The following is a 14,797-nucleotide window of genomic DNA, read 5'->3' as shown; positions in this document are numbered from 1 at the left end:
GTTTTACTTGTGTGACAAGTAAATTGTATAATAATAAAGACTCCCTTATCTATCAAACTGCTGTTGACCAAATTACTAAAATCAAGTAACACTTACTTTTGCCTGGTTGATAATCTAGCACATTTTTAAGATAATCATATATTTCACATGAAAAGTCTTAAGTCATAAGTAACCATAAATAAATAAAGTTAAGTAAAATGAAAAACAGTGGCATAAAGCAAAAATGCTCAAGTAAAGAAGTAAGCTACTTCAACAGTGTATTTACAGTAAGTGCCAAACTTGAATAAAAATACTTACTATTACAAGTGTATAAAGCTATTTTAATTTTTATTTCTGTGTAATGCTGTGGCTCATAGCACAACATGGGATCATGACACCTGTTTTACAAAACATATAAGCAAAAGTAAAAAGGAGCAATAAGAAACATGCAACATTGTAGCCTACCTTTATATTCTATCAAATAATATATTCAAGTAATAACAACTGTTTTTTTTTATTATTTTACTGTTTATCATGATTAAGGTCTTTTTCCAATCTCCCATGCTTTCTCTATGTAACTGGTTGATTTAAATGTTTCATATGTGTACAACAAACTCTTTACACAATCAATATGTATTTTTAATCTTACTAAGCAAATATTATAGTATAAGTAAAAAGGACATTAGAAAACAAAATGGAATTATTTTTCTAAGAGTCAGACAGCACTCTAAACAAATCTTTAGATGCACGATTGTATATTGGACTGCTTTACTTTTAGCTAAAGTAGGTGTTCCTAATAAACGGAAAACTTTGTGTGGCAGCTCTAAATATTAGGAACACCTCTCATCGTAATGCAACTCAAATGATCAGCAGTTAACAAACTAGAAGAAATGGATGTTAATTGTGTTTGAATATCATGATCAAATATGAATGTGTAGTGTTATGTGGCGCGCCCTGCAGATGGACGTGAAACCAATGAGAGTACAGGGGATTTCCCCACCCTTCCTCCACGCCAGAGCGAGGCTGCCCTCCACCACCGGCATTCCCAGTATGCACCGCGGACAGAGCTGTAAAAAATAGTCCGCTACGAAAGGCTGAGAAAAGGGAACTAGAAAAAGGGGGTAGCTCACTAGCTAAATTCACGAGTTCAACTGTATTTACCGCAACCACAACTGCTAACATGGCTGACAGCGAGAAACTGGACAACCAGCGGCTGAAGAATTTCAAGAATAAGGGCCGTGATTTGGAGGTAAAAGTTTTGCAGATTGGCGGCGAGGATGTCCTCTTTTCCTCGCCGCCGCCGCTCTGTTCGCGGCCAGCTTCGCCTCCTGGCTTCCCTGTGACGTCGTTTCTAATTTCCACCATCGGCAACTTTGTGCCCAGAGCCCCGGCCAGGGCCTTCATGGATCAGCCGTGTTAGATCACTGGCGTTTGCCGGGCGGTTTCCCCTGTGCGTTTCGCTGGGTTTCTTAACGCCGTATGACCGCGGTGGTTATAAAACATGTCAGAAAAGCTGGTCGGAGTTCATCGCCTCCGCTGGATGTGCTCTGCTAGCCCGCTGCTAGCCAGGCCCACGGGGAACATGCTAGCTTAACTGAAGCATATTATCCACCGGGTCGATTTAGCTCGGTGTTAGCTTTTCAAAATGTTTAATGTACATTCAACAGTACAGATAACTGACTTCCAGTTATCTTTAGGGGATATTTGCGTGATTGGCAAGCGGCATAATAGCGTTATTTTGATACTGCAGTTAGCCAAACTGCGTGCTAGCTTGCTAACGATAAGCTCGGTGGTGCTGGTGGCTGCAGTACCACCCCTCCCCCGTCTTATCACCAAAAACAATGGCGGAAACCAGTCAGCCTCTTTGCTGGCCAGTTACCTGGGTCTTTTACATCGTGGCGTAGTGTTAAATTTTTATCCTTTGCGTTACTAACGGTTACACAAGCCCAGAAACCAAGGTTATCAGAACCACCTAGTTAACGCGATCACATGACTGGCGGATCAAAGCTACACGTTGGATCCATAAGTTACCACTAAATCTACGTAGAGTTCTGCTTCATTAATATCAGCAGGTGATGGTGCTGTTTTCAGGCGGGCTCCCTTAAAATGCATATGACAGGATATACTCATACATCCTGTTTGACAAGTAGCTTCTGTAGCTAGGTAGGCCATTAGACGTGAGTTGTCTCGCCTAGTAACCTGTTAATAACTGAACACACACAAGCGTCACAGACACATTTAGTATTTAACTGCAACTACAACAATACTCTTCTCTTCGGAAAGAATAATTTTTTTTATGCGCCATATATTCAGTTGCCGGTTGATTAGATACATCCAGTTTAAACTAATGCAGTCTAATACAACAGACCTTCAACAAATCCTTCCTTCACGAAGGGTACAATGTTCATTAACGTTAGTTGTTTTCAGGAGGGGTTGTTTCAACTTCATGGTCATTTTAGAATTTGGGGTTTAGAGTATGTTGTACTGAAATGGTTTTCTTATATTTTGTCAAGCACATGGGTAGCAGTGCTGGAAGACTAAATATTAGAAACACTTCTATTATATAATACAATATGATTGAAGAGCAGAAACAAACCCCAGTCTCTAATATTAGAACCAACACCTCTTTGAAAGATTTAAAAAAAAATATTGGACATTATAACCTTCATGAAGGTAGGATTTATTACAGGGCTTCAGTAGTTGTAGCTAGATGTGTCTAATAAATTGATGTTTTCGTAAGAACCTGATAAAACTTGTTTCCGTCAAAGAATATGGGTGTTAGCAGTCTTGTTAAGACGCATGAAATGGTCTTACAGTAACTTAAGCTGAGTCATATTAGGTCAGACTGGTGTTAAGTGTGTTTGGGTGCTGTCATATGCAGTGTGTGGGCTGTTGACTTTATGCTCCAGGTATGACTGAGACTGCTGATCAGCTCTGGTTGTACAAACTGGATCTTGATCTCAGACTGTGCCCGGATTTAATGTTGTAGTTGGTGTTAACTCTCTTGGGCAAAGGCAGGTTGGGATTAAAGTTGTTGTATAATGTTCATATCCTATCTCTCCCACAGACTATGAGAAGACAGAGGACCGAGGTAGTTGTGGAACTCAGAAAGGTAATCACTTTTGTGTTACATTATGTTATTATCTACAAACACCCCGTGACTTTCAGTAATTACCAAATTAAATTCTGACCTCTTACATGCAGTTTATCTTTGAAATAATGTACTGAAAGATATAGACGGTATACTTAATTTCTGCAGGAATATGCATGAAGTAATGTTTTCTGTTCCCTACACCACAGAACAAAAGAGATGAGCACCTTCTGAAGAGGAGAAATGTGCCCCATGAGGACATCTGTGAGGACTCTGATGTCGACGGAGATTTCAGATCGGTACGGTTGTGTCTCTCTCAAAATGTGTCTGCTGCCACCAGAAAATCGAGTCAACATATTTTTAGGACTGGTGTTCCCAGGACAGAGTAATCTACAGCTCCTGTAAGGTACCACAGAAGCTCCTGTAAGGTACCACAGAAGCTGTAGGAATGACAGCTTGGCGTATAGAGTCTGCTCCGACTGTTTGACCATGGGGTTTTTCACATTAGGTTCGTCTCACTGGTTAAACACTCTAGAGGTTTAGGACATGGTGACGTTTTGGCCATGTGATGCTGCCTCCTTAGCTGTCCTTGCTCAGTGCCAGTTGGGTGGGGTGTGAGTGTGAACAAACATACAGTTTGTCTTTCTGTGGGCTGGTTGGGACAATGCACCTAGTATAACTATTGGGGTTGTGTTCCCTCTTGGATGTTTTCTGGGCTCTTTGGGTCACAAAATTTCTATTAATGTTTGAGAAAGTTTGCTTGACTGCTTATGTAATCTCCAAAATGAACACCAGTATAGAGTTTTATTTTTCACTTTTAGATGAAAGAAAGTAGCTATTGTGAGGGTACCAGGGAATAAAATGATTATTAAAACTTTTGGTAGTAATAGTTCTGGTCTTGGGGGCAGTTGTGATACATACCACAAATGATTTGTAATGCACATAGTGGCCTGAAAGTGATCCCTCAACTTGGCCTTTTTGAGGCAAACATTAATTCAGGTAAATATTAATCTTACCATAACTGAGCTAAAATGATAAGACAAGTAGTGTTATTGTGGTTACATGTGCAATATATTGTTTGGGTCCATACTTTTTCAGTTGAGCACCTGGCACCTCAGAGGCTTGAAGCCCAAGACTAAATAATCTTAGTCGTCATTCATAAATGTATGCAGTGTTGTCACACATCATACCTACATGTTTTAGAGTAACAACGTCACAGAAACTCGGATCAATCAAGAATCCCATCATCTCTATGGATCTCAGGGTTCGGTGGCATTGCTGGATTAAAACGGCCACTCAGCAGTTCAGAAATTCAATCACACTAACTGCCTAGTGGTACTGAGAGGGCTGACTCGAAGTGGGCTGCTTAGCAATATATCAACAATGACATGTTGCTCCGACTCACTGCAAGACATTAGAGAGGCTTTTGTGGGAAAGTGTGCTGGCCAATCTAGTTTAAATACTTAACAAACCAATTGGTGCTGTGGGACTGTTTTTAGTCAGCCTGAAATAACACATTGATTGTGTTGCCTTGAGGACATTTGCTTTTGCATTATTTTGCCCACTTTGTGGTTAGCTCTCAAAATGAATAATTTGGGCCTCTGAGCTTGTTAGACTATAAATGCCCTTTTCTGCTATAGCAGATGTTTTCTAATTCTTCACCGTCTCTCAGATTTCTTTTTTAATTTTTTGTTCTTTTTCCTGTATGAGTTCTTGTCACTGCTATTTTTAATTTCCATAGGTTACAGTTATCTCTTTAATCTCCCTCCACAGTCATGGAATGTAAATACACAATATAAATCTATTGCAACTACACGCATATTTGCATGCAGGGTTGTTTTTTTTTCCCTCGTCTGTCATTTGTTGCAAGTCCCCAGCCTCCACTTTATTTGAGGGTGCACAGGCAATTAGCTGCAAATACTGGCTTATCAGTACTGGCCAACTTTATTTAATAGAGCCTGCAGTCACGGTCAGTTGTTGTTTGAAAATGATACTCACAGTCTCTACCAGAGGCAGTCTACACTGGGCTCTGAACTCCCTGTACTGGACATCAGGTGAGGTTGCCAGTTGGCAAATTATCGTGTTTGAATGCTGGCCTGCACGTCCAGCCTGCTTACTGTTAGACTACAACACCACAATGGTTCAAACAATAATGCAAGTCACTAGTTTGTCCTGATGGCATTTCTCAATCCCCAGCCTCCCCTCACTGTTCTCAGTGGTGCTTTGGTGACTGTCCTCCCTGCTTTATCAACTACACAAACAAAAGCAATTTTAGGAATAACTGTTTTTAATGCAAGACAAGCTAACAGATGTATGTTATCCATCGTCTGGTCCTCCCAGGGTTCTGAGTATTCACATGGCTTTTGTTTAATGGGCACTGCTGCTTTACTGGGGTTGACTTTTTCTTTTGTTAAACCACTAATTTGTTATCGACCAGCTATGGATCATTTTGTAACTCTTAACATTACATACTGTATGTTTTTACAAATGTGTGTCGAAGCATGATTCTAGGCTGATAATTTTTCGAAATGTTTCTTTTTCAGCAAAACACCTCTCTTGAAGCAATAGTACAAGTAAGTAGGATGTTTGATTTATTTATTTATTTCATCGTAATGTATATCATGCATCACAATTGACATTTTACAGTATACAGATTCTAGAGACATAATTTATTATTTTAAATGTTGTGTATGACTTGGTTTGCTTGTGTGTGTTGTGTTTTTGTAGAATGCCACCAGTGATAACCAGGGCGTCCAGCTGAGTGCTGTTCAGGCTGCCAGGTAGGACCACAATCCCTCATACTCTTGTTCTCTACTGATTATCATGTCAGTTTACACCAGTAGTTGGTCAACAACTGAATGTTGTTTGTTGTCTCTTTATAACCATTTAGTGGTAGATTTCTCTCTTGTTTATCACAGTTCGAAGAGCGCTTTCACACCTAACCGCCCTAGATCAGTTCACTTGGGCTGGTGTGAACACTGTCAAACTATACATGGGTACAACCAGGTGCTTGTGCATTTTGACTTTGGTGTGAAAGCAAAGCGGACCAACAACCACAGGATTATATTATTGTGATTTTAGTGTGGATTCGAAAAAGAAAGCAGCATCCTAATCTGTCTGCTGAGTGCGAACTTGAAGTGGCAATCTGTATAATCGACCAATTAAACTTACAGATGTTAAATATTACAGATGTGAAATGATTAGTTTAATCTGACAGCATGAGATTTTCAGTACTTAAGAGGACACTTTTGTAAATTACTTCTAAAATGCCATGGAGCCTATTATTTGTGAATATAAATGTTAATTTGTGTCATGGGAAATGGTTTAAATGTTGTTACACATCAATAATGTTATCATGAATCACATCTGATTTACAAGTGTATTTGTAAGTGTGTGATTCTGCACCAGTGCACCAATACTGTCTTAAGAGGCTTTCTGAATAAAATTGATGGCCTCTTGTAAAATACAGGGTCAATGTTGCAATTTGAGCGGCAGAATGTTTTTCCAGCTTGGTTAGACAGCAGGGATTTACAGTAAGTCAGCCCCGTCTGATTAATGGATATTGTAAATGGCACTGTAGCTCAGCTGTTCGGCCCTTTAGAAGTGGGGTCAGGTGTAGCATAAGGTAGTCGAATTCATGAAACATGTTAACCTTCCAATATTTATTTATTTATTTATTTAATCTACCCTGTAGCTTTATTTTGACAATTTAAAGATGTCATCAGAATTTACTCGTAGGTGTTGGGTCATAAGTGGGGTGATTGACAGTGTGGAGATACTTCACATTCTTTAGCTGTTTCTGTGTGTATGTAATTGCTTCTTTTTGTTGGTATATGTCAGTAAAGCTATGTGAGTAAGAGCGCGTGAATAATGGTCTTCTGTTTCCCCTTTGTTTTTGTAGGAAGTTGTTGTCCAGCGACCGTAACCCTCCGATAGATGACCTGATAAAGTCTGGGATCCTTCCTATACTGGTCCACTGCCTGGACAGAGATGACAAGTAAGCAGGCAGTAATTCTGTTTGTCCGCATGTAGCAGTGAATCATCCTGTTTCATGTGCGGTAAATATAGTACAAGTTAGCCCTTTCCCCCGATCATGTTGAGTTTATGTACACTTCAAAGTTATGTAAATGAGCCAGCAGGGTTTAGCCCAGCCTACAAGTGAACGGTGTTGCAGTTATGTAAATGTGTCCTAGTTTTCACCTTCCAGGAGTGGTAGAACATAAATGACTCATCAGTTTGCTCTTACTGTTGACACCCCTTCCCAATCACACTCATTTTTACCATTGCCTCTGCCACCTCCATCCATCTATCCTCTCCCACCTCTCTATAGCCCGTCTCTCCAGTTTGAGGCAGCCTGGGCTCTAACCAACATAGCATCTGGGACCTCAGAGCAGACCCAAGCCGTGGTTCAGTCAAGTAAGTGCCATTGTATCACAACCGCTTATTTTCTTTTTCTGTTCTGTTATTTTATTTCAGTTGCTTTTCTTTTTGATTTTTTTTTTTTTATCATTGCAATGTTTCAAGTAAAAGGGTAAATGCTGCACATTTACTGTGTTTGACACACCTTTTGAGAAATCTTCATCTCTTGCATCTGTTATGTTCACAATCTTATTCTTTTCTTATTTAATTACTTTCAACAGCAGTTGAAATAACAGACATTAAAAAAATCTATGTATTCACTCACAGCCTACTTATATTTAGAATGACTTTGCATTTTGCTCAACAAATGTAATCAAAATGGATTAAAATATAATTCAAATTCGCATTTTCACGTGGCAGAAGCATGGCAGCCCACTTCGAGGCAGAAGGTCACTTGTCAAAATCGTAGATGTGATATTTTCTTTCTTAATAAATCTGCCTCTTCCTCCATCTTGATTTTTGTTTCTCACACAGATTCACTTTCAGATTATGTGGTTTATCATACTAGATAGCAGCAATTACACCGAGCCGGAACATATATCGATTGAAAATATAGCAACCACTCCAGTCACTGAATTTCAGGATTATAAATCTTGACAATATATTGCATCATAAACTGGTTAATTATGCAGTCTTATACAGCAGAGTTTAAGTATTGTGAGCTTTGACTGCCTAAATTAAGCATGTTTCATGATTATCTTGAGTGTTCTGTGGTTGAATTTAAAAGTTATATGAAAAGGTAACTATTATCACTCTTACTAGACCTGTTTATAAGTTCTTTGAGGAACATGGTGCTGTACCTGAATTACAGCAGCACATGATCGAAACTTATCTGTTTCTTTATGTGTAGATGCTGTGCCACTGTTCCTGAGACTGCTTCACTCTCCTCACCAGAACGTGTGTGAACAGGCCGTCTGGGCTCTGGGCAACATTATAGGTAAGTCGCTGTTGGTGTGAATATGAGTGTGTTAGAAATATATACAGTCAGACCCAAGACAACATGCGCTCTCTCTCTCTCTGTGTGCATGTGCTCTGTCCAGGTGATGGCCCTCAGTGCAGAGACTATGTGATCAGCTTGGGTGTGGTGAAACCCCTGCTCTCTTTCATCAGTCCCTCCATCCCCATCACCTTCCTCCGCAATGTCACTTGGGTCATGGTCAATCTGTGCCGCCATAAGGACCCTCCACCACCCATGGAGACGATCCAGGAGGTGTGTAAAGTATATGTATAGAAAAAATTAGTGAACTGTACCTGAAGTAAAGTGGTGTCATTTGAAAGGCAGTGTGTCAGTGGTTGTGGGTAGGAAGACAGTGAGGGATCACACCCATTTTCACTGGAGTTGCAACACGTTTTGCAGTCTCACCTTCAGTTGGCAACACTTTGTTTTACAGGTCTGTTATTTCCTGATCATTTTTTGTGGGTTTCCTGGAAAGAACACTTTAGTTTGGTAATAGTTACAGCAAAAATGGATACAAAGTTCTGAGACTGTCATTTTAGTTAGTTCAGTTAGTTGAGCTTATTATTGACTTTCAGATGAATTTCCATCAAAGAAACTGCTCCATGTAAACCCCAGTCAATATTTATTATGCATTCATTTATTGTTGGACACTTTATTCTTAATTTATGTTATTATTATTATTATTATTATTATTATTATTATTATTATTATTATTATTATTATGTTATTTTGTTTGTAGACACATTTAGCATGTTTAGCTCATTTTTGCAGCTGCATGTGGAGACAGTAGCATTTTAGTGCCTATCAAGAATAAATCAGAAATTGTTTTATAATGAAAAGAAATCCAGCAGCCAATGCAGCTATGAGCAAACTTTTATGGACCACATAGAAATGTAATTGGTGTCTTCATCATCATTTTCTCCACCTAATGACCTTTCTTTCTGAATTCCTTTCCCAGATCCTGCCAGCTCTCTGCGTGCTGATCCACCACACTGATGTCAGTGTGAGTACAGCAAATTTAAGCAGCCTGTGGTGCCTTTGCCCTATGCTAAATTCCCAGATGAAATTCCCTGCTAAATTATCACTGTCTAATAAAGATTGTGCAGAAAGCAAAATGTATTATTTACAATCCTTTGGTGTTTTGCTGCCTCCAGATCTTGGTAGACACAGTGTGGGCTCTGTCCTACCTGACAGACGCTGGGAACGAGCAGATCCAAATGGTCATCGACTCTGGCATTGTCCCTCACCTGGTCCCTCTGCTCAGTCACCAAGAGGTCAAAGTTCAGGTATGGAGAGGAGAATTGTGCTATTTAGTTTTATTTAGGTAAACCTGATTTTGAAATTGTTTTAAAAACGGATTTCAATTATTTTACACATTCTCATCAGTTTGTGTTGCCCGAGGAATTCTTAACACAGTCATAACAAAACAATCAACATGTAATGATTATAATTCATGATACATCAAAACAAACAGCCATGGGCTAACAGCGCCATCATTGCCAAGATATATCACAACATTGGATACATTAATAGATAACAAACACTACTAAGGAAGCTTTTATAATCTGCTCAACAAAAGTTTGATATTTATTTTATTTTTTCTCTTTGTAATTACCAATGACTACTTCTACCTCTGAAGTTGTTGAGTAAAACTTGTTTTCTGAGTTTTGGTATGTGGTATAACAAGCATTATTGAATATCTAGAAATAAGTCCTCTATGAATAATTAGGCTATTATTATTATTGAAAGAATTTAACACTTCCTCTCCACAACCAGACTGCGGCTCTGAGGGCTGTTGGGAACATAGTGACTGGCACAGATGAACAGACCCAGGTGGTGCTCAACTGTGATGCCCTCAGCCACTTCCCTGCCCTCCTCACTCACCCGAAGGAGAAAATCAACAAGGTAATATATTCTTTCTTCTCTTCCACACACACTCACTACAATCTCAAACCGTCACACTAGTTATCTGGAGTTGATGAAATCAGAGACTTGGTGCTAGTATGAATGCTGTGTGTCAGATAATAGATGGGACAGATAGCTAATGTTAGGACTTCACAGCATGGCGAATCATGAGGATGAAGATGACGAAGAGGACCTCAGCGGCTTGGCTAGTTGTAGTTAGTGAGGGGAGGAGGGTACTAGTCTGTATGCATGTGATTGAATGTGTGATATCATGGGTTGGTGGCCAAAGGGTGCTGAGACCATGTGTTCCTGCTGATATTGGAGTGCATCTGAGACCGGTCACGTATAAAATGAGGCCCCCTTTGTGACCTGGACAATGATTAGAGCCTCAAAATCGCCCTGGCCCCACCCACAGCACTCTGTCTCGACCAGAGGTCAAACTCTCTGAGCGACCCTCTGGATTCTGATCCAGATTAGATACAAAAGGTCATTTTTGACAAATGTTTTCAACTTTCATCAAGAGGAATGGACAGTCATGTCTTCCTAATAACAGCCTACACAATGTGATTTCCCTGACTGGGCCCTTCTCTCTGGTTGAGGGTGTCATTCTTCAAATCACCTGGCTTCTTTGGTTTGAATAAAGCTTGTATACACTTAAACTATGCTTAGTTTAATAAATTAACAGAAACTGCCTGTCTCCTTGATAGAAAAATGTAATTTGCGCTTTTTCTCCTGTAGGAGGCAGTGTGGTTCCTGTCCAACATCACAGCAGGCAACCAGCAGCAGGTGCAGGCCGTCATTGATGCCAAGCTAGTCCCCATGATCATTCATCTGCTTGACAAGGTTTGCATCCATCCTTTTTTTTTATGCTCTGTGACAAGTGCATAAATAGGTGATATACGATTCTTTGTAGAGTAAAGCAAACAAATATATGTATTGCTTACTTAAATGCATATATTTTTAGGGTGACTTTGGCACTCAGAAGGAAGCTGCTTGGGCCATCAGCAATCTGACAATAAGTGGGAGGAAAGATCAGGTAAGAGCCTTTTCTTTATAGTACTTGGACTCAATAAATTACTGTTCCTTTTGTGTGCTTTTACCCTGGTGGTGAAGAATAATTCCTATGTTGAGGATTCATTGACAGTTTTAATTGCCAAGCCACTATTGGCAATTATCACATTTATTAGTGACTTAAATCTTTGAATCCAAACAAGGAAATTATATTGTGTAGAAGTGTAGAACCCCTATTAATGAAGTATTCCTCCCTTTTCTAGCATGTCACATTACTGATAGACAGTACATCATTGTGTTATCTGCTGTCTACAGGTGGCCCACCTCATTGAGAAGCAGGTGATCCCTCCATTCTGCAACCTGCTGACTGTGAAGGACGCTCAAGTTGTGCAGGTTGTCCTTGATGGCCTCAGCAATATCCTCAAGATGGCTGATGATGAGGCTGAAACTATTGCTAACCTCATTGAGGAATGTGGAGGTGAGATCCACTTTGTACCATCAAGGTTTTGTGTACTAAAATCGTGTTTTAAAGTGTGATTGTTGAGCAAATACTGTATAAATTGGTGTTTTTTGTCCCACAGGCTTGGAAAAGGTGGAGCAACTGCAGAATCATGAAAATGAAGATATCTACAAATTGGCTTACGAAATTATTGATCAGTTCTTCTCATCTGATGATGTAAGTAATATTGTGTGTGTGTTCATATTTTTCCTTTGAATATTAAGTTAAAGTATTATAAAATTAAATATTATTATTATTATTATTATTATTATTAGTAGTAGTAGTATTAAAGTATTATTTTTGGTTTAAAAGCCAAGTCACTGTAGTGCTTTTGGCAGCATATTCCTTTTTAAAAAGTAGTACTTTTGATATTGTGATTCCCTGTCGGAGAAGTTTTCTGTCACTGGCCCAATACTTTTCCCTACTTACTTCAAATGTCACTGGCATGGGGCTCTAGAAATCTCACTTTTCTTTGAACACCACTGGTGTTTATTCCACTGTCATATATCCTGTACTTTGTTAAAACTGTGTTGCATTGTCTGTCATTCAGATTGATGAAGACACCAGCCTAGTCCCAGAGGCCATCCAGGGCGGAACTTACGGCTTTAACTCAGCCAACGTGCCAGCCGAGGGATTCCAGTTCTAGACGGCATCTGGGGTATTCTGGAGTTTTGTTCACGATGCAGCACTCTGTTCAACATAAAAAAATTAGGAGAGAAAGAGCGAGAGAGAGCGAGAGTGTGAGAAATTTGATCCATTGTGCTTGGCTCGTGGGATCCATGGCTGCATCTTATCTGAGAGAAAAATGTGTGGATTTCATTTGGCATTCCAGGGGAACCAGCCCAAATGAAGTTTGAGATGGCGAGTGGGTGCGAGTGAGAATGAGTGGCTACATGTTGCAAACAAGCAAAACATCTACATCGAATGCGTTGAGAGACATGCCGACATAACTTCTGTGTTATTGGAGCTGTCGTCTTCGGAAAACTACTTCAAATGACAACAAAAAACTCGATGTCTGCCCGGGGAGAACCAAGGACATCCAAAAATAAGAAATCAAGAGATCTTGAAATATTACAATACAACAAAATGCAGAAATGAATATAACTATAATTATGAACTGAGATGAACCACAAACCATCACAATTCTGCGGTCCTCCGACTAGAGAGGGCGCCACCCTCAATGTGCCCCTCCCCCAATCGGCCACGCTATCAGACATGTGTGTGAATGGACCCATTGTGTATGAATGTCTGGACTCAGTGCTGAGGAGCCAGGTTCATCTCCTCCAACAAGACGCCCCGAAGGGGCACCATCCTCTCCCCCTGGTGGGCGGGGCCAGGAGTCCGGCTGCGCGTGTCGCATGTGCGAGAGAATGGACGGATGAGTTGTGTGTGCTTGGCTGCGTGCGTGACTGGGAGTATGCAAGGCTGGGTGAGAACGCATGCAGAGACGGGAAAAAGATTCAAATACAACATCTGAAGAGAAACAAATTGAGAAACGCAACAATGAGGTTATCAAAGGTTTCAGGAAAGAAATTCTGCCTTTGAAAGAGGCTGATCCTCTAAATCCCTAAAAGGAAGAACTTTGGATATGAAAAAAAATCATCGTCATCACAAGGATTATTTTTTTGTTTTGAATTATTGTTAAGTTAGTATTAATTGACACTGGACAATGCTATTGGCAGGTGTGGAGCAGCAGTGCATTGTATTAAGATGCATTTGGTGGCTTTTGGGCTTTTCTTTTTGCCTCCAGTGTGTTTCTTTTTATGATATTTTTTATTTTAAGCTTTTAGTTGCCATTGCTTCTGTAAAGGTGATTGACGACGATCGTATTCCACCCTCACACCAGATCCCTAACCTACGCACCAGACATGGGCTTGATGCTGTGAAATTCTGACACCATCACTATAATCAACCAAATGACCTGTTCCCCTTGTGACACTTATTTGTCATTCAATTTACAGCAAAATCACTGCTTTGCAGTATTGTTGCCATAGCTTTGACTTATCACCAAGGGAGAAGAGAACAATGGCCATTTCACGTAGGATTGTGAATCATAACCTTTGCATGTACTAAACTATAGCACAGTTATTTTTAGGGTATTTTAGTTTCCTTAGGCTGTGGATACAGTGTAATTTTCATTTTAAGTAAAACTGTGCTTAAATGTTACATGTTTCCCCTTCCCTTACCCCTCACTAGTGTCCAATTTGCTAAATAATCTGTATGGTTTTGCACATGTACTGCAAAGTGAGGCCTGAAGTCTTTCTGAGGCTGTGTTGGTCGGTTTCATAGGTTTTGACCTGCCAACAACCTCTACAATATGCATCACTCAACCACAATCTTTGTTGTATTTCTAGAGTAATCCAATGATGCTTTTTAGTGATACTTGAGAAAATAATGACTTTATTTCAGGAGCAGCAGTAATGAATCTGCTAATGTATCTCAGCTAGACTAAGATGGGATTTAACCTCCCTTTTCTCAAGGTCAAAGGGGAATTGGGGAGTTGTCCTAAGTGGGTTCTCCTGAATAATAAATAAACCCATGAACAAGTTTGCTGTACCTTTAGTACCTTGAAGTCCTTAGCCCCATACTCCTCTTTCCTCTTATACCAGCTAGGTGTACAAGCTTACCCTTTTCCATTTTTTTTTTTTTGTGTTAACTTCAAACACTGTAGTAAATAATTACACATTGTGCTCATAAACCTTCTGTTGAACATAGGGGTATTTTTTTGCAGCATTCCTTGTTAGCAAACATGTGGTTTCAAATCTAAAATTACGAAATGGAAGAAAAAAAGGTGGTTTGCCCAAAAACCTTTTTGGGAGATAGGCTACAGGATAGGTTGTCTTCGAGAAAATAAATAGTGAAACCCAAATCGAGAGATTGAGTGTGTGTGTGGTCTGTTGTGACGAAGTGGTGAGATTAATACTTGTGCGTTTTT

At 39.8% G+C, this 14,797-nt stretch overlaps 1 protein-coding gene across 1 annotated transcript; it reads left to right on the top strand.

The window, feature by feature from the left end:
• The first annotated feature begins 1,014 nt into the window (after nt 1–1,014).
• On the top strand, nt 1,015–14,735 carry kpna4 (karyopherin alpha 4 (importin alpha 3)). Its single transcript, XM_023405376.2, has 17 exons — nt 1,015–1,228; nt 3,047–3,091; nt 3,280–3,369; nt 5,614–5,643; nt 5,798–5,850; nt 6,972–7,067; nt 7,401–7,486; nt 8,340–8,426; nt 8,530–8,699; nt 9,406–9,450; nt 9,602–9,733; nt 10,224–10,352; nt 11,091–11,195; nt 11,317–11,388; nt 11,679–11,841; nt 11,945–12,039; nt 12,413–14,735. Exons 1-17 carry the CDS (start codon nt 1,160–1,162, stop codon nt 12,506–12,508), a joined length of 1,563 nt encoding a protein of 520 aa, XP_023261144.1. The 5' UTR covers nt 1,015–1,159; the 3' UTR covers nt 12,509–14,735.
• Nucleotides 14,736–14,797: the final 62 nt, after the last annotated feature.

The sequence above is a fragment of the Seriola lalandi genome, unplaced genomic scaffold, assembly GCF_002814215.2.
Source record: "Seriola lalandi dorsalis isolate HSWRI2012SDOR001 ecotype SW California unplaced genomic scaffold, Sedor1 jcf7180002054276, whole genome shotgun sequence".
NCBI classification, from domain to species: Eukaryota; Metazoa; Chordata; class Actinopteri; order Carangiformes; family Carangidae; genus Seriola; species Seriola lalandi.
Note: the sequence above shows the minus strand (reverse complement) of the source record. Positions and strands in the feature narration are given on the sequence as shown.

What these genes read in the sequence shown, in the direction of transcription:
- kpna4 (XM_023405376.2), top strand. Translation starts at nt 1,160, where the DNA reads ATGGCTGACAGCGAGAAACTGGACAACCAGCGGCTGAAGAATTTCAAG. An exon ending in TCCACCACACTGATGTCAGT is followed by an intron (nt 9,451 to 9,601) that starts GTGAGTACAGCA and finishes TGCTGCCTCCAG; the next exon opens with ATCTTGGTAGACACAGTGTG. An exon ending in TAAGTGGGAGGAAAGATCAG is followed by an intron (nt 11,389 to 11,678) that starts GTAAGAGCCTTT and finishes TGCTGTCTACAG; the next exon opens with GTGGCCCACCTCATTGAGAA.